The sequence below is a fragment of the Neomonachus schauinslandi genome, chromosome 13 (genome assembly GCF_002201575.2).
Source record: "Neomonachus schauinslandi chromosome 13, ASM220157v2, whole genome shotgun sequence".
In the NCBI taxonomy this organism is placed as follows: domain Eukaryota; kingdom Metazoa; phylum Chordata; class Mammalia; order Carnivora; family Phocidae; genus Neomonachus; species Neomonachus schauinslandi.
In genome coordinates, this window is record NC_058415.1 from 87,655,732 (window position 1) to 87,681,506 (window position 25,775).

The window sequence follows — 25,775 nt, forward strand, 5'->3', positions numbered from 1 at the left end:
TACTATGTTTATTTGTTTTGTTTTGTTTTGTTTGTTTTTAAAGATTTCATTTATTTGACAGAGACACAGTGAGAGAGGGAACACAAGCAGAGGGAGGGGGAGAGGGAGAAGCAGGCTTCCCGCCGAGCAGGGAGCCCGATGCAGGGCTCGATCCCAGGATCCTGGGATCATGACCTGAGCCGAAGGCAGACGCTTAACGACTGAGGCACCCAGGTGCCCCTATTACTATGTTTAGAAGCGTTTTCTGGCTCTCCTTGTGTGGACTAAAACACATGCTCTTACGTTTACATTGCTGAGTTCAGGACATGATTTAACAAAGTAATAATTTCAGCTTGAATATTCTTGGTCCTTTATTTCCGTCTTCTTGTCAGATGTGTTTTTTACCTATCTTTTTTAACTGCGTGGTGTAGTATGCTTGCAGAAGAGTGCATAGTATTTATGTCAAGTACAAATAATTATAAATAAGAGCCTCTATAAACATCAGTGGAGAGCAGAAATAGAACAGTGCCAGCACCCCAGAGACCCCGTGTGACCCTCACATCCCTGCCCACCTGTTACGAAAAACGTTATTCCCATCAGTTCCTCACTCCTCTTTATAGTTTATCGTCTGTCTGTGTAGCCCTAAGCAGTGTATTTTAGGCTTCTAGCAAAATGCTCTCTAGAATTGACTAAGGAGTCGTATTCTGTGATCTTATATATAAAATGTCTGGATGTACGTTAAACTTCATTTGAACCCATGAAACGTGAGAAACAGAAAAATGTGTCCACGTAGAAAATGTAGCCTGTCTCCTGAAATCACAGGAGTAAATTTTAACGAGGGAATATTGGTCCTTTACCTTTTCAAGGAGCAGAGAGGAGCCTCCTTTCTTTTCAGGAGTATTTTTTACCTAAAGAGCAAAATAATATATTGACTTGGAAACGAGGTACCTGCTTCGTAGGTTATCCCTGCAGCCCTCAGCAGAAGCCACCGCAGGTAGGGGCGTCTGTGTCAAAACAAGGTCGTAGAACCTCGGTGGTGGGCACAAAGGTGTTCCCTGAGTGGTTCTGTCCCCTTTCCTGCTACCTTGAAAATTGTTACAACAAAATATTGAGGCAGAATCACAGAATAAGAAAACATCTGTTTATTTTATTTTATTATTACTATTTTTAAGATTTTACTTATTTAATTGAGAGAGAGCAAGTATGAGCAGGGGGAGGGGAGAGGCATGGGAGAGGGAGAAGCAGGCTCCCCACTGAGCAGGGAACCCAATGCAGGGCTCGATCCCAGGACTCTGGGATCCTGACTGAGCTGAAGCCAGACGCGTAACTGACTGAGCCGGCTAGAAGCCCTGAAAACGTCTGTTTCTGCTCTGGGAGAATCCGCTTAAGAAATTAAGAAATCTGTATTTTTTTCTGTCCATAGCATTCATGATCTGTTTCTAAGATTTAAACATTTAGCTGAGGATTTGGGTATTCTTCAATTTTTGTCTTCTTCACTTTCAGTTTTTCTTTAACATCAGCACCGATGACCAAGAAGGCCTCTACAGTCTTTATTTCCATAAATGCTCTGGGAATGAAGTGCCGTCTGGCGACAAGTTTTCCTTCAGCCTTGATGTGAGTACCGTATGGAAGGTGTTCCACGCAGATTTTGTCAGCCTTATAAAATGTGAGACATTTATTTCATTATAAGAGTAGGTTTTAACAACACTTCAACAGAGTAGGAGAAAAATGTGGCCAGAATCCCATTTCTGCAGAGGATTCACAAACAAAAAAATACAAAGCAGTTTGGGATGTTTTTACACTTTGAACTGTGCATTAGAATGAATGTGTTTATCTGCTGATACTTCCTTAGCCAAGTGAAGCAGCTAAGGTGACAGATTGCTGACTATGGGATGATCTGTTCCTGAAAAGTAAACATTAATTTTATGTTTGTTTTAGATTGAGATCACAGAGAAGAACCCTGACAGCTACCTGTCCGCAGGAGAGATCCCTCTCCCTAAATTATACATTTCTATGGCCTTTTTCTTTTTCCTTTCTGGGACCATCTGGATTCACATCCTTCGAAAACGACAGTGAGTTGTTACTTCCCTGAGCCATCCAGCTTAGAGTGTGTTGAGAGGTGCATAATTTCACCTTTTGCTGCTTTCTTAGCCCCAGAAGGATTGGCACTAGCAACCTTGTCCTCTTCTTCAAAGGGCATCTTCCCTGAAACAGGGAGACTCTGCATGCCTTGCTGTTTGTTTACTTCCCTTTGCTTTATTTAAAAAGCAAATCCAAATATGTTAATAATAGGCAGGCAAAACAAAATGTATAAGCAAGTGTTTCCCTAGTGAAGACAGTACAGTCCAGGACTCAGAGTGAGCCTGTTGATCCCATTCAGGGGCTGTCTGTTTGTGAGAGGAGGTTAGTGACAGTGACCCACTACCTGCTGAGAGGATGGCATTACTGCTCAGTACTGAAGGTGTCTGCTCAGGGCCTGACGGGGAGAGCTATTGGCTTCCAGAGGCTTGTCACTGGAGAGAACTTACTCAGAGCCCACCTACCTGGCTCTTGGCCTCTCTTCTGAAACCCGAAGGCTTTACCTGCCTGTACTCAGTTCTTGAAGGGAGCACCTGCATGTGGACGGGGCGAGTGTTTTAAATCTGTCTCCTTCCGGGGTGCCTGGGTGGCTCAGTTGGTTAAGCGACTGCCTTTGGCTCAGGTCATGATCCTGGAGTCCCCGGATCGAGTCCCGCGTCGGGCTCCCTGCTCAGGGGGGAGTCTGCTTCTCCCTCTGACCCTCCCCCCTCTCATGTGCTGTCTCTCTCTCTCTCTCTCTCATTCTTGCTCTCTCAAATAAATTAATTAAATCTTTAAAAAAAATAAATCTGTCTCCTTCCAACCAAAAAACTGAGAATAAAATACTAATTTTCAGTTAGAGAATAGTGTGAAGTATTTGTTTTAAGCCCATAAATGAAATGATGGATATGAATATGGGATTGTAATGTGGATTAATTTAAATTCATAAAATAATTAAGCACCCCAAATACCTCTTTCTGTGGAGCATTGGGCAGAAATTGAGACCTCTCTCTAGTCCCCGGTGGCCTGACTCTCTTCTGGTAGACATGCTCAGCTGGAGTAGTGAGCTCTGGTGGGGACAGCGCTGGTTGCTATTTGTCATAAGATTCACTCTGCTCACCAGATGGAAAGAGCCGCTTGTTTACTTGTGAAGGACCCTGCATGGTCATGTTTGGAGTAGGCGATCAGGCAGCCTTTAGTAAGAAAAGAAAAATCTTACCAATTCAGGCTAATCATCCAGTTGCTCCTTGAGGCAGGCATTGCCCCATTTTAGAAGAGGTTACTACGGCTTAGAGGGGTTAAGGTTGCCAGGGTAGAACCAGTATTCGAGCCAAGTTGCTGTGGCTTTGGAGCGTGTGTTCCTCCCAAACATCACTGCCCCGTGGCTGATCTTTCAGCTGGGACTGCAAGCTGAGTGTGCCGGAGCGTGTGAGTGAGCACGAGTTCTGCACTCTGGGTACATCTCATTGCTGTTCAAGAGTGACAGACTCCTCTGGCCTTGACTTCCTTTTTGACCTTCAAGTAGGTAGGCCCCAGACAGGAAAGTACCAGGGAGGAAATCAGCCCGGAAAGGGAGTGTGCGTCAGTTTGTGACACGCCCGCCTTATCATTCCGTGCAAGGCCCCTCTTCTTCATTTCCCCTTCATTTCCTACCCCTCGCTCATGCTTTTCCCAGTTACTCAGATGCTAATAGGTGTTATTGGGCATGTGTGTATTCTTATAAATAGCTAATGTTTATTGATATTGCATGTATTTTTAACTTCTATAAACTCTACTATCTACAGATGCTGTTCTCATTTTTCACGCAATAGTATCTTTCTTAAGACCTAGTCACATTGCTATGTGTCTGTCTAGTTCATTAATTTTTAGCTACTCAATAGTGCGTATCCCCACATTCTACTTATCCATCCCTTTAGTGAGGGACCCCATCCCCTGGCTCCCCCAAACAGTGTTGCCATGATGCCCCTCTCCACCCTGGCCTTGTCCCTTTATGTCTCTGTGCAGCGTCGGGTGGGGGCGGGGGGGGGAGTACACTCCCAGAAACAGGTGCACTGGGTATGGGGTAAATTCGTATTTAATATCATTAAGTGCTGCCAGATTGCCTGTGCTAGATTATACTTCTACCAGTGGTGCAGAAGGGTTCCTGTTTCCCCGTCCACCAACACTGACATCTTGGTTTTTGCCAGTCTGTTGGGTGTGAACTGGTACTTCATTTTATTTTGCATTTTCCTAAATACTAATGATGTGAAATATCTTTCTAGGGACTTGTTAACCATTTGGGTTCCCCCTCTTGTGAGTACCTTTAGGCTTTGCACATTTTTCTGTTGGGTTTTCTGTCATTTTCTTGTCGCTTTACAGGAGTTTCTTGCATATTTTTTATATCAGTCCTTTGTCTCTCTTAGACATTGCAGATTTTTTCTCCCAGACTGTTAAACTTGTCTGTGGTATTCATTGTTGAATGAAAGTCTTTCATATTAACAAGAATCAGAGCTCTCTAATTTTAGTCTTTTGGGCAGTGCATCTTGGAAGAAGCCTCTCCCTACTACAAGGTCACAAAAGATGTATGTAAATTAGCACTGGAATCCATCTGAGTCCCCCCCCCCTTTTTCTTTTTAAGATTTTATTTATTTATTAGAGAGAGAGAGCAAGAGCAGGAACACAAGCAGGGGGAGTGGGAGAGGGAGAAGCAGGCTTCCTGCGGAGCAGGGAGCCTGACGTGGGGCTTGATCCCAGGACCCTGGGGCCATGACCCGAGCTGAAGGCAGACGCCCAACAACTGAGCCACCCAGGCGCCCCCGGAGTCCCCCTTTATGTAAATGTGAAGTAGGGACACAGCAGTGTGTGTGTATATATATACACGCAGTTCTGAGCTGATTTGCCCCATGCCGGGTTTTTTTTTTTTTTTTTTTTTAAAGATTTTATTTATTAGAGAGAGAGAGACACAGCGAGAGAGGGAACACAAGCAGGGGGAGTGGGAGGGAACACAAGCATGTGTGTGGTTTGCTTAGATGCCAGGCTTCCCATGGAGCAGGGAGCCCGATGCGGGGCTCCATCCCAGGATCCCGGGATCATGACCTGAGCCAAAGGCAAACGCTTAACGACTGAGCCACCTGGGCGCTCCTCCCCATGCCGGTTTTTAAACAGTCCATCCTGTTCCTACCAATTTGCTGCCCCCTTATCTATCCTATGTGAAGCCTCCGTACACACAAGAATCCATTTCTGAGCATTCTGTTCTGTTGGTTTATTTCTGTGATGCTGTACCCATTCCACATGTTTTACTGCTGTGGCTTCACAGAACATCTTGATATCTGAGAGTGTGAGTTTCCTCTGTTGCTCTTATTCAGGTTTTATGTACTTTAAGAGTTTTAAATTTGTCTCCCAAATGGTTTTGTGTCCTTAGTTCCCAGGGCGAGGTGGCAGCCCGAAGGCGGACGGGTGTCTGTCGGCATGCAGCAGGAGCCGGCGCTTCCCCCTGCTGGCCTGGTGTGTCCGGCGGGTCGCAGCCCTGCATGCCGCCTGGCTCTAGGCCCGCACCCTCTGGGCCGCAGCTCACCCCCACAGCCATGCTTGGGCACCTTCTCTCCCAGGATGCCTCTTGCCAGTTTCGTAGATCCCACCGCCTCATTCTTGCCTCTGTGGCCTTTCCAGGGTGGTTTCTGGGCACGAAGCTGGCAAGCTGTGCAGATTTCCATCTTATCAGGAGCTGGAAGTCGTCCTGTCTGGCTTCAGTGCCTGATGCTGCTCCAGTCACAACACAGACTTGTGCACGAGAGGTGACCCTGGGGCTCCATCGGGGCCGTTTCTGCTGGTGGAAACTAGGTCTCCAAAGGGCTTCGTGTGTGTGATTTGCTTAGATTGTATTTACTCCTTCCTTATAAATGTATCTGATGCCTGGAGCTTTGGCCATCCTTTGGAGGAATGGAATATTCCCTTTTTTTTTTTTTTTTTTAAGATTTTATTTATTTATTTGAGAGAGAGAGGGGAGGAACACAAAGGGAGAGTGAGGGAGAAGCAGACTTCCTGCTGAGCGGAGAGCCCAATGTGGGGCTTGATCCCAGGACCCTGAGATTATGACCTGAGCCGAAGGCAGACGCTTAATTGACTGAGCCACCCAGGAGCCCCTGGAATATTCCTTTAATTCTTTTCTCTCTATTTTTATAGGAATGACGTATTTAAAATTCACTGGTTGATGGCGGCCCTTCCTTTCACGAAGTCTCTTTCCTTGGTGTTCCACGCAGTATGTATTAGTATTTTGAGTCATTTATGAAATGATGTACAGTGTCTGTACAGTCAGGAAAATTTACGAATTGGAAGAAAGAGGAGCTAGGTCAGTGGGAAATAAGATGAAAGAAGACCTTTTCTCATGAAGCCTTTGGTGTGGGAGGGGCCATCACAGGGATAAATCATTACACCCTCCGTCTGTAACCCGAGCCTGGAGGCATCTTCTGACACTACCTACATACCCAGAGTTTTCCTAGAACCTTACTTATTTTTATTCCTTTTTGTTTGTCTTTTCTCAAGATTAGAGTGCCACCTGCTGAATTGTTTCCACGACTTGATTTTTCTAAATACTTTCCCGTGTTCCCATTTGATTTGAAGCTTGGTGTTTGCATACTTATTGAGAGAAAAATGATGCTCTAAAGATGGAGGCGTGTGACTTGAGCTTGCACTTTGAATATTTAGTCCAGCTGCAAAGTGACGTGCACCTGCCCATGGGAGGAAGGTCACAACTGCCCCGTGGCACCCACCGGCCGCGCTTGTGAGGGCGACAGTCTCCAGACACGCGCTCTCCTGCACTTAAAAGTGTTGGCATCAGAGGAGTAGTAATGTGTCCAGTTGCAGTCTTCGGAAATGACAGTTATTTGGATAATTTCCCATTTGGATCTAAGTTAAAAGATTCTTTCTGGAACTTTGTAGATAATGAATGACGAGGCCCTAGAGTCACTTCAGTGTCTAGATAGCCATTCGTGACAGAATGGAAGGTCTACGAAGAAATCGATACCAGCGTTTGTGAGTTGTGCCAGGAAGCATTGTGGGCGCACTACTGAGACTTGCCTCTTTAATTAAAATGCGTTGGTGGCTTTAAGTAGCTCGAAATGTACAGATTTTTTTCTAAAGGACAAAACAAAACAGTGGAGCGTGCGTGACTCCACGTGGATTTTTTTGCTGGCTGACTGACTGACTGACTTCTGTAATAAGCAGTTGGGGTGTGCAAGGTGAAGTTCCTGGCTGGGATACTGAAGAGACCTGTGGCATTTGGCCCTTGGGGATTTTTTTTTTTTTTTAAAGATTTTATTTATCCATGTGTCAGAGGGAGAGAGAGCGTGCACAAGCAGGGGGAGCGGCAGGCAGAGGGAGAAGCAGGCTCCCCGCTGAGCAAGGAGCCTGATGCGCGGGGCTCGATCCCAGGACCCTGGGATCATGACCCGAGCAGAAGGCAGACGCCTAACCAACTGAGCCACCCAGGCGTCCCGGCCCTTGGGGATTTTAAAGAAAATAACAGGCAGCCATTTGCCAGCATGACTCTCCTGCCCCAAGAGAGGGACCTGATCTGCGTGCTGGTGGCGTCGAAAGCTTGTGGCAGGCTTCTCGTGCTACCTGACCTTGTTAGTGCCCTCACATGCTGAGTTGTGAGAGGACAACCCCCCCCGCCCCGCCACTGTGAGGTCCTGTGGCAGCCTTTTCTGTTTCGTTGTGCGGAAGGCATGTGGTAGATGGACCTTTCTGAAATGCATTCGTTTCGTTGCAGATTGACTACCACTACATCTCCTCCCAGGGCTTTCCGATCGAGGGTTGGGCTGTCGTGTATTACATCACTCACCTGTAAGTACGCAGAGTGACACGCAGGAGAAGTTGGAGAGGCCATGGTAGGAAGAGACCTGCCTCGCAAGAACAGTCCCTGCCCTCCTGTGGCGGCCTGTCCGGGTTCTTGCCATGCCAGAGGTGTATGGCACACAGGGTGCTGTCCAGACTTGAGAACTCGAGGCTGCTGGTGTGCTTCCGGGAGGGGGTTGCCTCCATGGGGGGGTGGGATTTGCTGCCCATGGAGTGGGGTGCGTGGCAAACCATTTGTGTGCTGCTTCACTGAAGAGGAGTTTCCTAAATTTGGCCCCCTCTCTTTTCCAAGAAGCCCGTGAAATCATGAATGAGCTATGCAGGGGAACTTGCAGAGAGTCTGAAGAGACTGTTGGTGTCTGAAACTTTTTCTTTTCCAGCTTGAAAGGGGCACTCCTGTTCATCACCATCGCGCTCATCGGCACCGGCTGGGCTTTCATTAAGCACATCCTTTCCGATAAAGACAAAAAGATCTTCATGATTGTCATCCCACTCCAGGTAAAGGGACCCTACTCCTGCGTGTCCTGGTTGTGTCTTGGCATTTCGCAAGGCTCAGCTGTGGGCCTGTCTAGGCAGAGGGAGTCGGCTCATCCAAAAACTCCAGCTCATACCACTGGGGTTCTCTTTCTGAATTCTGGCAGACCTAGTCCTTGGGTCATTGCCCTGAGAGCTTCTGCCATCGCTCACCTGGCAAGCGGCTTATGGATGCCTGCACTTGAGTAGAGAGCTGCTGGAAAGTCAGGGAACATACAGCCTGCCTTCGTGCCCCTGGCTGCCCTCTAGCAAAATGGTCCCCTTAGCCAAGCTCAGGTACATAGTGTTTCAGTTGACAAACTATTGTAAAACTGTGAATGACACCAGTGAGTTCTCACAAGGTAGAATATTAAGTAGACACCAGGGCAACTATTTATTAAACCCTTCCTGGTTTGGGACCCTAGGCCAAGGCCAGCCTTGCCTGGTTGTGAGCCCCTTGGGAGAGGAACCTTGTCTTCTGTGTAACAGTCTTACTGGAGGCAGAGATTGGGCATAAAGAACTCACAGTAAACATGGAGGGCCTAGCAGGGATGCCTGACTGCTCCGTTCTGCTCAAAGAGCGTGTGTTTGATAAAGTTGTTCTCATAGTGTGATCTTGTTCAGGAGCACAGTGCGGGTGTGGTAGGGGAAGAAAGGCAGGGGACAGCTCCCTGCACGCCCAGACCAGCCCGCTCGCTCCGGTGATTGGCAGTCTGGCAGTGTTCGCAGCAAAGCCACCTTCACATTAATGACAGAGGGACTCGTGTCAGCAGCAGATGAGTGGTACAGACCAGTGGCTGTAGGTTCCTGGGAGAGAGACTAATTTCCCAAATTCGAATGATCTAGAAGCCTTCAAGGTAGAGAACAGCCTTGCCTGGCTGTTTAAGAAGAGAAATGTGGCAGGCAAAAGAGCAGTAGCAGGAACAGGTGGTGCTGCCGCCGAGCGAGCAAAGATGCCGCGGAGCCGTACGGGTCCTGGCTGTCGAGCTCCCACGGGCCGCTGCGCCGGCCAGGCGGACTTCTGCAGCCTGCCCATGCCTCCCGGCTCCGAAGGGAGGGCCTGGGTCCTCTTCCTACCGTGTGGCACTGCTCCCTGTCGCCCTGTCCCCCCCCCAGAGCTGCCACTCGGGTGGCGTTGCTCCTAGGAGGAGCAGTGTGACCACTGAAGCACTGGGCCAAAATCCGCCGTTCTCGTTGCTCTGGTCCCTGATAACACTCTCAGGTACCTCAGACTGTCTGAGGAGCAGCGGCGGCCACACAGGGAGAACCTGGGCCTGAGGAATCTGGGCATCGTGGCTGAATGGGGTGTGCGGTGTCTCCCATTCAGCACCCGAGCGGTTCTGCTGAGGCCTTGGGGCCTAAAAAGCAAAGCAGAGTGTGCTGATGATCTGTGCTACGTCGCACATCACCCCAAATGCAGTGACAGAAAGCAACAATAAGCACGTATTCTCTCACGTTCTGTGTGGGTCAGGAATTGAGGAGTGGCTGCGCTGGGCAGGTCTCATATGGGGCCTCCGGCGGTCAGACAGTGGCTGGGGCTACCTCGATGTCTCCACTTGCCTCTGTCTCCTGGGCCGGGAAGACTCGATGAGGCGGGGCAGGAATAGCTGGGGCTCCTCCACTTCTTTTTCTCTGCCTGGTCTCTCCACCTTGGCAGCCTCGGGGTAGCCAGACACCCTACAAGAGGGCTCAGGGCTCCCAGGGCATGTGTCCTGAGAGATCGGGCCAGCCAGAGGTGGTGTCCTTTGTATGACCTACCTTGGAAATCACGTGGCCTCGCTGCCACCTAACTGTTGCTCAGGGCAGTCACAAGCTCAGGAGGAGGGCACAGAGACCACCGCTTGACGGGAGAGCGGAGTATTCTGAAAAGCATGCGGCACTGGAGAGAGGGCCGTGGCCGTGGTTGGGGGCCTGCAGGCCCAAGTGGCCACCCCCTCCTGGGACTGCTGTTGTAGAGATCTGCCCTTGCTTTAGGGCCTCAGCCACTTCTCGTGTCCTGTAGGTTCTGGCAAACGTGGCCTACATCATCATAGAGTCCACCGAGGAGGGGACTACGGAGTATGGCTTATGGAAGGATTCTCTGTTTCTGGTAGACCTGCTGTGCTGTGGAGCCATCCTCTTCCCAGTGGTGTGGTGAGTACCCGCAGGGAGGGGGGCCACGGTGCACCCCGGGGCTCGTGTGCCAAAGGAGACCAGGCCGCTGAACCAGCCTTTCGCAAATGGGTCCGAGTCACACGGGGCATCTGTGTGACAGATACAGCTTCCTGGGTCCCCAGGCTGACCTGGGTCAGTCCCCAGGAGGAGGAGCCTGGAGGTCGTGTCTTTACACGGTTCCTCAGTGTGTTCCGATAGAGCTGATCTGGCACCGTGGCTTTTAGCCCAGATTAGACAATAGAGAAGGGTCTGGAAATGAGAGCTCAGCAGCAGCGTAACCTAGCAGCATGATTTGGAGGGAAGGGAGTTGAAATCCCATAAATAGCCTTTTCTTGCCAGGTTAGACGGAAGGTGCAGGAGTGCATGAACATGAACTCGTGAGAGTCCCAGCACATGAACACATAGGTATCTTCAGAACGGCAGGCTGTAGATGCATCCATTGTGCTTCAGTTCTGTAAAGAAACATCAGTACCACGTCAGTGGTTGATGAGAGAAGATATCCTTGTTAAATCTTATGCCAAGTGAAGGGAATTACTGGTTTGGTAGGAAGCAAGTAGAGGAAAAAGGGCTGGCAGAAATAAAACACTCATTCTTACAGTGATCCAGTTCCATGACTGAAAGCAGTTACTTCTTTTGGAATAAAGTTTTTCTTTGTATTTAAATTTTTTTTTAAGGTGTTATTTACTTGACAGAGGGTGAGCAGAAGCAGGGGGAGCGGCAGGCAGAGGGAGAGGGAGAAGCAGGCTGCCCGCTGAGCAGGGAGCCCGATGTGGGGCTCGATCCCAGTACCCTGGGACCATGACCCGAGCTGAAGACAGACGCTTAGCAAACTGAGCCACCCAGGCGCCCCTGGAATAAAGTTTTTAAAAATATATTTACCTGCTTTCTATTAGAAATGAAGTAGTCCACAGTGCAGTGGCCTCGTGAAGTAAATTCTTACTTTTCAGGATCCTGGGGTTTATCAGTTCCTTCAGTTATTCTGCTTATTTAGAACATGGTGCCAGTGGACTGTAATCCTTCCAGCCAGTTAGACTCCCTCTTGACCCTTATTCTGTCGTACATCACCCATGCACACACGTCTGTGAGGCAGGCAGCTTCCAGCAGACACGACAGAGTACGGATGAGTCTTTCTGAGTCTCCCACCGCTCCTCGTCCTACCCAGGAGCAGGCAGCTCAGGCACCTGGAACAGGATGACCAGTGTTGTCCTCAGATAGAAAGAGCGTCTGAGTTTCTCGAACAGAGTGCAGTCCCTTCTCTTCATCTGCTCCTCTTAACAGAAAGAAGGGCCTTGTGGGTTTGGGGAAGACGCAGGCGGGCCATAGGGCTGCGAGTGGCCATTTCCCCGCCCCTTGTTCATTTTAGCACCAACGAGCAGATGCCGCACAGCAAGGTTCTTGAAGGTGAATATTCTGAAAGTTGCTGTAAGATGAAAAACATCAAGTACTAGAGGTGACTTAAGGAATAGTATCGATGGTTCTTTTGAAGCACTCAGACTCGGCCGCCGTGGGTTTGGTGCCAACTTTGTGCTAGCTCACTTTCTTGTACTGCGTCATTCAGTTCTCCCAGGTGGGAAGATGGCGGCGGCGGGGGTGGGGGGGTTCCCTCAGGAGAAAAGACTTTTTCATGGTCAGGTAGAGAGTGGGTGGCCCGTGAGGACTTCAGCCCCCATGTAAGACCCACTCTCCCCCTGGGCTGGATCTGCTTGGGCTGTTCTCATCCTTTTGAGACAGTCTTTCCTTTCCAGCCTCCGCACTCTACCTAGAACTCTGCTCCATCGCCGTGTTAATCATGTTAATGTTCCCGTGCCTCACTGCAGTGATGTAATTAGCTACCTGGCCCATCACAGCAGGGAGACCCGACTCCCTGGAGGCCGACACCTTTCAGCAGAATTCTGCATCTCCAGTCAGTGAAATAGGGAGTTTTCGGGAAACCATGTGCTCACAAGCTCCTAGACCTAGACTTTAGAAATCAGCCTCCGGCCTCTGCGGGGCGGGGGGGTGTGGGGGGGGGCATGTTCTTCAGGTAGCAGGTGCGCTCCACGGCAGTATCGCGGGGTGGCATAGTTGTGGGAATGAGAGATTTTAGGTGGAGAGAGACAGATGAAGAGGGTTGAAATGATTGTGTTTTGCTTTGTCTTCCCATCACACCCAGGCCCCTGTCAGACCTTTTTCAGCCATTAGAGGGCATCCTTAACTCTCAGGCTCGAGCCCCGGATGGGGCAAGGTGTCGGTTAGCGGAGATCTCGTTGTTTAGGGAGAGCACTCTAAAGCCGTCTGGTCCGGCCCTTCCAGTTAAAAACTGGGGAATTCAAGGCCTTGAGTTACTAGTGCTGGAAACAGAGAAGAATGCAGATCTGTCAGCTAACCTTTGTTCTCCAAATGTTTATTTTTAGGTCAATCAGGCATTTACAGGAAGCATCAGCAACAGATGGAAAAGGCAAGTCCCCTTTGGTGCTGCTGGTCCTTTCCCAAAGCTGCATGCCTGGGCCCCGCCGGGAGATGGAGGTGGAGGCAGAAGGGTGGCTATCTCCTCGGAGGCAGGCCGGGGAGCCCCAGGGGCTTTTGCTGGAGAGGTAGGGGGTGAACTTTGCAGAGGTCAGCCGTGGAAGGAGGCTTGGGGGTGATGGCTGCTTATTGAGGTGATTCATTCCTTTTCTACTCGTGAGTGTGATTTTCACCTTCTCCAAACTGAGTCAGGAGGAGAAAATCTTGTCTGGGAAGGATCAAATAGCACTTCACTGTGAGAACAGGAGGTATGATGGAGTGGGGATGGATATGTGTAAAGCATCCCTTCCTGCTGATTTAACACGCTTTCAAAATAGATGTGTCGGTATTAATTTTAAGATGAGACTGATGCCAGAGAGAACCTTTGAAACGCTCTGGTTTTTAATGCTTGTGCCATGATAACCCTTCTGCATCTCCTTGGTTTTCTAACCATCCCTCCTAGGAAAAGAAGCCACAAAGAAAATGTTTTGTGCGTTTCTGAGCTGATTTGAATAGTGCACGACCGCAGGCCGTGGCATAAAGGAGGGCTCTGGACCATCAGGGACTGAGAAGCAGTGCTTTCTCGGTGCTCGGCACTGCCTGTGGGTCCAGGTGCTGACAGCAGTATTCTTTAAGGCAGATGATTCATTTGTTGTTGTTGATGAAGTTTGGTTGCTGACCTGTTTTATTATGATGATGATGATGATAAAAGTAACGTGGATTCATTTTAGAAAAATTGGAAATCAGGTAATAGGTACCAGTCTTATTTTGCACTTGCCATATAATTAATACCACATTATTTTCTTTAAGTTGAACTAAACCCGACTTCAAGGCTTCATGCCAGGGTCCGGTGGAATCCTGGGGTTTTTACGTAGAGCACCGCACTCGGGGTGTCTGCGACTCTTGTGTTTTTGGCCCACAGTCATTGCTAGATGGACCCCCGCCATCCGGCCCTCGTAGCGCTCTGGCTGGGCGGCCTGGCGCCAGGGGGTCCTGCCTCCCTGCAGCCCGAGTGGCTGCAGGCCCCACTCAGAATGTGCCAGCCCATGTTTTCTTTCTTGTCCTGGGAAATAGCTCTTTTTGGTTTTCTTCTCCTATTCTTCAAAAGCATTCAAAAGCACTGGATTCTCTTCTCCCTCTGGGACAGATTCTTGTCAGTGAGTTTCAGCTTGAACTTTGCATAAATGGTTTGCTTTTAGCCTGGCTCAGAGCTCAGAGCGCCCTCCTGCCTTCTTGGAATGGGGTAAGGGGAAATTACAAAAAATAAAACACAAATTAGAATCCTAATAAAGCACCCCACCACAAACAGAAAAATCCAAAGTAAAAAATAAAAACTCACCTTCTGAGAATAACTGTTGTTTGGGAGATATTCTTGTCTTCTTTCTTCTTTTTCTGTGCTTGTCATATAAAAAGGTGCCTTTATTATTATTTTTGTAACAGTGAATAGGTCGTTCTCTTAATTTTAACACATTGAGGGGCACCCAGCTGGCTCGGTTTGCTGGCTTGGTTGGTGGAGTGTGTGGCTCTTGATCTCAGGGTTGTGGGTTCGAGCCCCATGTCGGGTATAGACGTTACTCAAAAAAAATTTTAAGTTTAAAAAATTTTTTAATATATTGAGCTGAGACATTTTACTTTTTTGTCTTCATACACTTCGGTGTTTTCTGGATTCATTTTTCTTACTGCTTGGCTGAAAATGTTTAAAAATTCCAAGGAGGATGTCCTCCAGTTGGTGAATTTTATGGGTACTTTTCTTCTTGGCCTCGCCCTTCCCCTTTTGTGGATTCCTCTGACCCTTCTTCACCGGCTCCCTTCCCCTCTCTTCCATCATCCTGGTCCCTCTGACTGCCTCTTCGCTTTCTGCACCCAGCTTTGAGAGGGCTTGGGGGTGACCACGGTAATGAATTGTCTCTGTGACCATTCATTCTATGAGTGGTTGATGGTTAGCAGTTGATGGTTAGCCAGCTGAAGCCCAAGATGGGATCCGAATTGTCCCCGTGCATCTGTAGTGAAAAGAAACTAGAACCTGAATGCTCTTGTCATTGCCTGGGTCACACGAGGCAGTTTCTCATTTTTTCCAGCAGGTGGCAGCATGCGACCTCTTCAGTGGAGAGCAAATATTAAAAACAGGAAGTCACCAGCACACCAGGGCTTGCTCTCACCAGTTCTCTGGTTGACATACTGTTAAGAAGGCACCCATTTGGGGCGCCTGGGTGGCTCAGTCATTAAGCTTCTGCCTTCGGCTCAGGTCATGATCCCAGGGTCCTGGGATCGAGCCCCACATCGGGCTCCCTGCTCCATGGGAAGCCTGCTTCCCCCTCTCCCGCTCCCCCTGCTTGTGTTCCTTCTCTCGCTGTGTCTCTCTCTGTCAAATAAATAAATAAAATCTTTAAAAAAAAAAAAAAGGCACCCATTTCTCATCAGCAAATATCACAAACCCTTTGAAAAGGAGACAGAATAGTTAGAATTGGGGTGTCTTGATACATGTTCTTTCCCTGAATTGACTTAGGCCGTGGCTGCTTTTTAGCTGATATGCAAATGCATATTTCATTCAGTACTTGGAAAAATGGTTATGCCTGTAACTCTTCCGGAGTCAGGGCAGCCGTGTTCCCACGGTCAAGTCCCCCTGCAGAGAAGTCTCAGGAACAGCATCCCCTACCCCTCAGCGGCAAGCTGCCCTGGGGCTTGACTGCAGAGCGGATCGGGACAGAAGTGAGGCAGAAGCTGGAGTGAGCACACTGCCGACTGCCCGGCCGCAGGCTCCCGGCTGTGGTGCTTGGCCCCCTGTGCTCCTCGGTCCACCCTTCTGAGATCTAGCCCACCCCAGAGGCCGCTGGCAAAGTGAAGGCCATGGGCAGTAAAGCCTGCTACTAGATGTGGAAGCTTTTGTTGGACGGCAGCTGATGTTCTGCTTCCTGATCTTAGGCTCCTGGTGCCATTGACTCAATGCATGACCTTGACAGTAACTTGGGCTTGAGACTCTCAGCGTAAGTGCCGTCGGGCCTGACTAACTGCCAGTGGGGGGAAGTGCAGTTTGCAGTGGCTGCCCCTGCATTTGGGATGGCAGTTGGCTCTCAGAGTGTTTGCTTGGATGTTGTTTACTTCTTCGTCTCTGGAGTCCTTGCACCTGAGGGAAACGTTAAGGATGAATCTGCCCACTGTCCTTCAGCTGCATTTTTGTCTCCTCTGTCACGCGCTGTTGCTTCTCTCAGCTCCTCTGTCATTTGGAGTCACTGCTGCGCTGCATCCTCTGAGCGGCAGCTTATTGAGTCTCGCACAGACACCCGGGCTCAGGTTGCACCGTGTTTTGCCCGCCGACATTGACTGTCACTGTCCGTGAGCGTAGACCCGTTTCCTCCTTTCTCCACCGTCATGGACTGGCGGGGGGGCAGACGGCCTACATTTAATTAACAATCTCTGCTGCTGCTCATCTTTTTTTCCCCCCTTGTGTTTCAGAGGAAGATTGAGAGGAAGTGTTCTGAGGACTCTGGGCTTTTATGTGAGTTCACAGGCACTTAAACAAACTGTGACTGGCTAGTTGCAGGGTTTGTGGAGGCCTGGCTTCACTGGGAGCGGTGCCCACGTTCTGCAAGTAGCTGCGGCCGTGGGAAGTACTCGTCAGGGTAGCAGTTCCCACGAGGGCCCTCGGGGTCACACTGTTTTCATCACCGGCCACAGTGGTCGTTATCTGCTCTGCTGGTACAGGAGCAGCAGGGGGTCAAACAGCTGGTGCCAGAGCAGGATTCGAGGCCGTCGCACCAAGCTGTATTAGCGGCCATCGCTGCCTGCTTGCCAGGGGTGAAAGAGGCTCGTTTCACTGAAGAGTGGCCTTGATGAAATAGTAAAAACTACTGATGTTATTCAGTTTCAGCCTTTAAACATGTCTTTTAACGTTCCAAATGTCATGAAATGGGAAGTATGTGTGAAGTACTTCTGCTGTGTGCCGAAGTATGATAGTTGTCTCAGGGGAAAGCACATGTGCAGTTGTTGGAGTTGCAAGCTGAACCAGCTGCTTTTCTCTTGGGACATCATTTTTGTCTGAAAGAATAAAACTTTATTTATTTTTTTTTTAAATTTTTTTATTCTTATGTTAATCCCCATGAAAGAATAAAACTTTAGTATGGTTACTCAGACATGAGGTTTTGTCAGACATTTTCTTGAAAATGAACGAAGTAAACTTGTCAATTCAGGGAAATGACGAGATGTATTTGTTGCTGGCGATCTCATTTTCACTTGAAAGCACAAATGTTAATTTAGGAAAACACATCCACCACTGAAGGCCTGATAGCTTCCCAGTTCTTAAAAGACCTACGTGAGAGGGGGTGATATTAACAAATGTGACTTAAAAAAATATTTTATGATAAAAAGTGTCAATATTTCAGAGACCTGCATGACTTGGTTGAACAGTATCTTCCACCTGGTCAATGTGTATTACACAGTCATGCATGAATAAAAGATCCATTCAAAGTGCAAGATGGACCAGTGGATTTTTTTTTTAAGATGTATTTTTTTATTTGAGAGAGAGTGCAGGCTCACATGAAGGGGGGGACAGAGGGAGAGGGAGAAGCAGACTCCCCGCTGAGCGGAGAGCCCTCTGCGAGGCTCCATCTCATGACCCTGAGATCATGACCTGACCCGAAATACAGTCGGATGCTCAACCGACTTAGCCACCCAGACGCCTCAAGATTTTATTTTTAAGTAATCTCTACACCCAACGTGGGGCTCGAACTCATGACTAGCCAGGCACCCCTGGACCAGTGGATTTTAATGACAGATTATGGAAATTCATTGACACAGTTTCAGATTCCCCACCTCACTAATCTTTTAAGAAGCTACCACTTGTCAAGTTTTAATGTCAGAGAAGACTGTTCATAGCTCTCTGAAAAGGGCCTATATCTGCATAAAGCCATATTTTCTTCACATACTTCAACCAAACACACTTTCACGGCACATTGACTACAGAAGCAGATACGAGAATCCAGCTGCATTCTATTAAGCCAGACATTAAAGAGATTTACAAAAACAAAACAATTCTACTCTTCTCAAATTTTTTTGAATGAGTAATTTTTTTATTAAAAAAATATTTACACTAACATATAATGGATTTATTTTGTTCTTTTTAATTTGATTATTAAATACTTTTGAAATTTAATTTTCTAATATGGTAAATATTGGTAGATTTTACCCACATAAACAGAAGTTCTTTGAGGTCCTCAATAATTTTTTTTTTAAGATTTTGTTTATTTATTTGACACAGAGAGACACAGCGAGGGAGGGAATACGAGCAGGGGAAGCGGGAGAGGGAGAAGCAGGCTTCCCGTGGAGCAGGACCCTGAGATTATGACCTGAGCCAAAGGCAGATGCTTAATGACTGAGCCACCCAGGCTCCCCAAGGTCCTCAATAATTTTTAAAAGTATGAAGGAATCCTGAGACCAAAAGTTTGAGAACCATGTGATAGAGATGAGGCTTCTTAAATCTCTCGTGGTCATGACAGCCATGACCAAAAAGCCTGCCTAGTTCTTTTTTCCTGTGCCTGGAGAGTTTATTTCAGACTTACTTGGCCAGATTCTTGTGACTATTTAGAGTCCATTAGTTCTGGGCATCTCATGCCAAAAAAATGTTTAATTTGGGTGTGTTCATGTAAACAGACCTAATGAAAAACCCACTGATGAGAAAGGAAGAAAATTACTCCTGCCTGTTTCTGTAAATCGTTTTTTTTAAAGATTTTATTTATTTATTAGAGCGTTCATGAGCGGGAGAGGGGGGCAGGCAGCAGAGGGAGAGGGAGAAGCAGACTCCCGGCTGAGCAGCGAACCCGAAATGGGGCTTGATTCCAGGACCCCTGAAGGCAGACGCTCAGCCTACGGAGCCACCCAGGCGCCTCTGTAAATAAAGTTTTACTGGAATGCACCATGCCCATTTGTGTATGCGTTGTCTGTGGGTGATTTTGTGCTTCAGCGGCTGAGTTGAGTCCTTGGCAGAGATCATCGGGCCCACAAGGGTGCTCTCCAACCCTCTACAGAAAAAGTTTGCCAACTCCTGGCTGTTGTAGACATTAAAGAGATACCATTTTAAAAATCATATCTGTAACAGTGATGTTGACCACTGACTTTTCACCCTTTACTGAGTGCTTTGAAAACTCTAAAGCTTACATAGATTTAAGAAATTACTGCTTTTAACCATTTGTTGAACTTCATCTTTGTGTCCAGGACTGTGTTGTCATTTGATTGGGGCAATAGCTTTTGCATCATTATTTGCTCTGATATTTTACCTGACTTATTATTCTAATGGGTATCTGTGCTTTTCTTTCACTAACAAGATGACTTTTAACATGAATTGCCCTCAGTTTACCAGCAGAGCTTTGGGTTATACATTTCCACCTGGGCTGATGGTTATAAGCACTGTCTTCCCTGACTCCTTTGACTCAGTTTCTGGTTATAATTTCAGGTTTGTCCAATCTTTATTTACATTTTCCAAGTAGAAACTGAGGTGCCCCGTGCCCACTGATGCTGTAGGCAGTGAGGATTATTATGATTAGGTTAGACCTGGAGGCCCTAGGTCAAAAGCCCTAAGGTGAAGAAGGAGGTCAGGAGAAGGGGGAGCCTCCCAACCGCACATTTGGCTGTGATTTCCCGTCCCCAGGACTCTAGGACCGGGTGCCACCTGGGTAGGAAAGAATTCCTCTGGAATTGTTCTTTGCTGTTTTCTGCCCTGCCCTTGGAGATAGCATTCGGATTACCCCCTCTGGAGCACTGTTTCAAGGTAACAGGAGAGAAGAGGCAGAAAAAATGCGATGCCCTTTATCTGGTCACTCAGAAAATTTTCATCCTTCCTCTTAGCCCTGGGTATGTATGTAGTCAGAGCGTATGCCTATGATCCTCTCCTGACCTTGAAGTCTAAGCTGTGCCACGAGAGCGCCGTAAACAGCCTCTGCGCCAGACAGGTGGCGTGCTGGCACACCAGGAACGCTTTCTCTCCGGCCGGTGTGATGCAGGGGCTTAGAAGGCTCCTCCTCTGCCACGGGGGCGGGGGCGGTGTGGCAGTCTGTCCTGTACTCAGGGCCACCTCGTGTCAGAGTGAGGCCAGCTCTCTAGTTCCCATGTTTTCCACGTGGCATCTGTGAGTGCGTTATGGGAGGGGGCTGTGTAGGCGCCAGAAACTGGGTGAGGTTTTGTGCACGCGTGCATTTACCTGGGCAGAGGGTTTGTGGCTTTCAGCAAATCTCAGAGGAGTCCAGGACCCTAGAAAGGGTAAAACCACAGCTAAATAGACTATTTTGAAGAAGTAATGAGAAAGAGTATTTGATTAGACTGGCTTAATACAATGACCTTTCATTTCTTTTAATCACCAAACCCTGTTTTCATTACTTTCCCCAGCAGATCACCCAAACTTCTTTTAATGTCGTTAACATAACCATAGCTTCTGCTCAGCATTTCAAAATAATCAACCACTGTTACCATCCTGAATTAATATAATCTATAACCAAAAAGCAAAGAGGCCTCTGCATATCCCCAGCCTGAGAAGCAGCCACATCATGGACACATTGCCATTTTTTTTATTGGGCCTAAGAAACATTGGGCACGTTGCTGTCTTGGGGGGCCCTTGGCCACCCAGCAGGCCTGGTTTGCAATCTGAGTTGGTACGCCCTTCCTGGTCCTGGACAGGGTTCTTCTGCCTAGTGGCCTTGGCTTGCGTTTGGTTTCTACGAGTCCTGAGTCACAGTTGAAACCAACTCTTCTCAGTTGATTACGGCAGTATTTAGGGAGATCCGGTTCTCTTATGGAGAAGGTGTTGTCTGCTCTTGACCAGGCTGTGTCATCAAGCAATGGGACATCTGACCTTCTTCCTCACCCAGCTCATTGCCAAATGTGAGTCTGTGCCACGGACAGCCAGGGAGCGGCGTGCTCCTTGGCTCAGCCCAACCTCAGCCATGATGTCAGACTAGCGGGGCTCCCAGCGTCGTGCACGCTGCAGGCTGGCGGACACAGGAGCAGACTCAGATCAGCGTGGGTCCTTAGGACCCTACCTCTCACCCCCAAAGGGCCTTTGGTGTTTCTAGAGCAGAAGGGAGGCAAGAACAGAAACTCAGCAGATGTGACAGCAGAAATCTTACAGTTAGTTTCCCTAGTGTGTGCTCTGGTCATCGGCCAGTCTCTTGGGCCATTTGTGCTTCTTTCTTTTTATTGTTCCTTTACAGTCACATTTGCTTACAATGAGATGCATTAGCCCTTACCTGTTCAGTTTGGTGAATTTTGACCACTCCTGGATCATTGTTCTAAATGTGTATTGGAAATGTATTTTTTTCTAAGATTTTATTTATTTATTTGAGAGAACGCAAGTTCATGACCAGGGGAAGGGGCAGAGAGACAAACTCCCCATTGAGCAGGGAGCCCGATGCGGGGCTCCATCCCAGGACCCTGGGATCATGATCTGAGCCGAAGGCAGATACTTAACTGACTGAGCCACCCAGGTGCCCCTGGAAATGTATTTTGAACCACTTTTCACATGACCTTCGACAGTTTGAAAATCCGAGTTTCCTTCTGTACAGAGTTCTTGTCTTATCACAGCCGTTCCCATACTTGCTCCTGATACTGTCCTCGTGAGATGGGTTAGTGACATCTCCTCTTAGTGGAGTCCAGAGGCCACCTGGTGAGCTCGTCTCTCCCCAAAACGGACACTTCCAGGCCAGTGTGGTCCCAGGTCAACGTGTGGCCTGGCTTCCAGGCCTGTGCTCGACCACGAAAGTGGGGACAGCTGCTGTGCGCCACCACCCTCCCCCCCCCCCCCCCCCCCCCGCCTCAGCAGAGGGAGACTGAACTCAGAGCTTAAGCAGACTGTGGAACCGCTGAGCTTCAGAGTGAGTCCAAGCAACACTGACGCCAGCCAGGCCTTGTTACCATCCTTACTTCTGTAATTGTGGTGTTCGACTCAAAATTCCCTTTGAAGCACGGCAGGGAAGAAGCAGGAGAAAAGGATTTGGGGTAGATGGGGACGGTTTTAAGCCTCAAGGCTTTCTTTATACCCAGAGAAGGATTGTTTTGGAAATTTTTCACCCTTTAAGAGACTGTCATGGGCCTTTGCTTCTGTGTGTCTCATAAATCACCCAGTATTAACTTTTCAAGATGGATTGCTGGCAGCTCCTGGGCACTGCCTGGCATTTTGAGCCCTGGGCTGCCAGGGGATTACAAAGCTATGAATTGCCTTTCTCTTTGAGTGCAAAGTGTGGGCATTGAGAGCGTGGTCTTTAGAGAGAGGTGGACTTGGGTGTTAAGTACTGGTTTCTCTACTTACAAGCTGTGTGTGACGTTGGTAATTTGCTAAAACTTCTCCAGGCCTGAGTCCTTCCTCTGTGAGGCAGTGGTCACAGTGGTTGTTCCTTCACGGAGGCTGTTGTGAGGTTTTACCCCAGATGAAGCATGAGAAAGGTGCCTGGCACATGGTTCCTCACTCAGCTGACGACCAGTGTCGTGGTTCAAGCCCATCTAGGCAAGTCCGCTGGGGAGGAAGGGGACCATCTGTCTTCTTTCCAGCCTCTTCGTTCCTCTTGGGGGTCCGGAGGAAAGGTGAAAGTCTAGGGAAGGGGCAGCACCTCCTCTACATGGGGCACCTTTGCTCTTGCTACTGGCCACAGAGATTGCTGCCTTGGTAATTGTTTATTTGTTTTAAAGGTTTTATTTATTTGTTAGAGAGAGAGAGCACAGTAGGGGGAGTGGCAGACAGAGCAGGCAGAGGGGAAAGCAGGCTCCCAGCCGAGCAGGGAGCCCCGATGTGGGTCTTGATCCCAGGACCCACCCTAGGATCATGACCTGAGCCAAAGGCAGACATTTAACCGACGGAGCCACCCAGGCGTCCCTGCCTTGGTAATCATTTGAAACAGCTGGGCACTTCCTGCCTCTGTGGGCACTTGTTCTGTTCTCATCAGTAAAAAGTAGTTGCCAAAATCCAGAGTCCTGGCCATATCTGGGGGTGGGGGAGCCCATAGCAGGAGGTGGGCCTTGCAGGAGCTCCTAGAGCAGGTGCACAACCTCCCTGTCCCCTGCTTCTCTCCTTCCTCGTTCCCTGGGAGGTTCTTCAAAGTCCTTCTGGCCAAGTCCAATTCTATAATAGGGGCTTCTGGGCATGTGTACTAGGAGAAGCTCTTGGGGTGATTCTGGCGCTCACCCCGGAGAGAACCATTGCCATAAAAACATCCTGACCACAGGCAGACCCATGCCTGAGAAGGGAGGTACGGGCCAGGCCCAGGTACATGGAGCCATGACAGTGCAGGGACTGGAACGTGGGGCTCTGGGCTCCTGTCCGAGGCATTTTCCTCCCACCAGACTCACTCTTTTACCATATTTGCTGTTTGTGGTGGTGGGGTCAGAAAAAGCCAGCCCAGACTCGAGGAGCCTCTGCTCCCGTGGGAGCCCGGCCTGCCATGAGCCAGTGAGCAGCAAGCTCAGCCGCATTCTCAACTCCAGGGACAGCTTTTTTGGAAAAAAGCAGGAGGCTTGGGATTCCAGGCTGCGACTTGCTGCCTTGCTCTCTGCTCCTTGCATAATGCTGGTGAGGTTCCCCCTCTGGGGCTGGGTCCTGCCTGCTCAGCAGGCTGACGCATCGTGTGCAGATGGCAGCCCGGGGCGTGCTGGCAGCCCCCACGTCCCCACTTGGGCCAGTCGAACTCACTGGAGCCTGGATTCTGGCCACATGTGGCAGCTGCAACAGTCTATGGCCTAGTTGGTGTTTGGTCGATACTATATAATCCTAATACTGTAACAGGAGACATTCGTCCAGTGCTTAGTGGGTGCTGCTTGCTTTCCACGTACTGTCTCATTACCTCTGCCAACAACCTTTGTTTCACAGATGAAGAAACTGAGGCTCAGAGAGGTTAGGCAGCTTATTTGAGCTCACACAGCCAGGAAGCAGCAGAGTTGGAATTTGAACCCAAGATGTTCAAATGTGCAGGGCCTACACTGCTACCTACTTGTGTTTCTCAGTTCAGTAAGTCAGCTTCCTCCCTGCCTTCGTTGTCTCGGCTGTGACTGGAGCGCCCAGGTGGGGGGCTGGCCCCGGGAGCAGCGCTCTTGTAAGCAAATGTCTCCAGTGTGACTAGAAGTGACGTCTGTCATGACTGGTGGGTTTTGCCAACAACCCTGAGCTTCACATACTGTGACTGCATCTCTTAGAGGCCATGCTGCCTGTCCCCAGGTCTGTTTGTCCATCCTGGCCCGCGTCCTGAGATGGTGCGGCCTCGGTGCCGGGGCCTGGGCGCACGGGCTCGCCTTTGAGGCACTCCGTGGCCTGCCTCAGCTCAGGGTGTCTTACAGCGGCCTGGAGGGTGTCACGGGGTGGCACCTGACTCCTGGGAGACGTTAGATGTGGCGCCTTCCCCACTCTTCCCCTCACACTCGGTCTTTGCCCTGCAACGCCTTCACCCCTGTGCTTCCCTCCCCATCAGCCCCAAATTCTTCGCTCTGGCGGGGAGGGAGGGGGCCATCAGACTTACCTTGTCTGTCCATCTCCCTCAGCCAGCCTCTGAGGCGGGATCTGCACTGAGCAAAATGTGCCTCGGGGCGCCTGGGTGGCTCAGTCGTTAAGCATCTGCCTTCGGCTTGGGTCATGAGCCCAGGGTCCTGTGATCGAGCCCCACATCGGGCTCCCTGCTGAGCGGGAAGCCTGCTTCTCCCTTTCCCACTCCCCCTGCTTGTGTTCCCTCTCTCGCTGTGTCTCTCTCTGTCAAATAAATAAATAAAATCTTAAAAAAAAAAAAAAAAATACGTGCCTCACCTCGTGCTTTCCGAGGGACCTCTGCAAACTCGAGCCTTTTGACTTCAGTTGGGCTCTTATTCTTGGTTCTTTCCATCCTTTCTCCAGAGAGATTGTTCTCAAATGTAGATGTGATCAAGGCACTCCCTGCTTCAGACCCTGCAGAGGCTCCCTGGCGCCCTCAGCACCAACAAGGAGGACAGTTGGTGGTCTTCTGCATCAGCTCTGTTTTCGGCTTCCCCCGCGGCCCAGCCGGTTCCCTGGCCAGGCCAGTCCAGCAGCCAGCTTCCTCTTCCCCACGCAGGGGCCTCTCACCCCCGCGCCCTCGCATCTGTTCTTCCCGAGCACCGTCCCCTGGCCTCTCTGCTCTTGCTCCTTCCCGAGCCCCGGTCAGGCCTCTGCTGAGACACCAGCTCCTTCGGGAACCCTCCTTCTCACCCCTGTGCCCCCACTCTAAGTTGGGAGCCCTTCTCTGGACAGGGCCACAGCAGCTATAACCCGTCTGGCGCCTTGACCTCCAGGACTAAACCCTTCATACTTCTCTCTGGCCGGCCGATGGTGCTTGGTGAAGCAAGGGCAGGAGTTGCATGTGTAGGATTTATTTCAGCAAACGAGATTCAGAAGAGACTTTTCAAGCATTTTTATTATCTAAAGGGTCTGAGTGTTTTTTTTTTTTTTTTTAAAGATTTTATTTATTTATTTGAGACAGAGAGAATGAGAGCACATGAGAGGGGGGAGGGTCAGAGGGAGAAGCAGGCTCTCTGCCGAGCAGGGAGCCTGATGTGGGACTCGATCCCAGGACTCCAGGATCATGACCTGAGCCGAAGGCAGTCGCTTAACCAACTGAGCCACCCAGGCGCCCTAAAGGGTCTGAGTGTTAATGTTCTCCCTTGGTTGTTCACAAAGAAGAGAACTGAGTGTTCGTGTGCAAGAACTCTTTTGCTTGTTGGGGGCGGGGTGTGCATTTCCTTGACCACGTAAGCAGCAAATGCCCATGCAGAAAGACACA

The 25,775-nt window shown here is 49.3% G+C and overlaps 1 protein-coding gene across 3 annotated transcripts in view; it reads left to right on the forward strand.

Annotated features, from left to right (window-relative positions):
* GPR107 (G protein-coupled receptor 107) overlaps positions 1–25,775 on the forward strand; it is a 90,749-nt gene that overhangs the window by 33,571 nt on the left and 31,403 nt on the right. For 2 of the 3 annotated variants that reach the window (XM_021691184.2, XR_002480385.1), the window contains exons 8-14: positions 1,483–1,593; positions 1,918–2,051; positions 6,199–6,274; positions 7,787–7,860; positions 8,253–8,370; positions 10,388–10,518; positions 12,933–12,976. In XM_021691184.2, coding sequence (XP_021546859.1) covers positions 1,483–1,593; positions 1,918–2,051; positions 6,199–6,274; positions 7,787–7,860; positions 8,253–8,370; positions 10,388–10,518; positions 12,933–12,976 — 688 coding nt within the window. Of the gene's footprint in view, positions 1–1,482; positions 1,594–1,917; positions 2,052–6,198; positions 6,275–7,786; positions 7,861–8,252; positions 8,371–10,387; positions 10,519–12,932; positions 12,977–15,104; positions 15,154–18,898; positions 18,907–25,775 lie in introns of all 3 variants that reach the window. The other variant, XM_044920354.1, reaches the window with a different exon arrangement.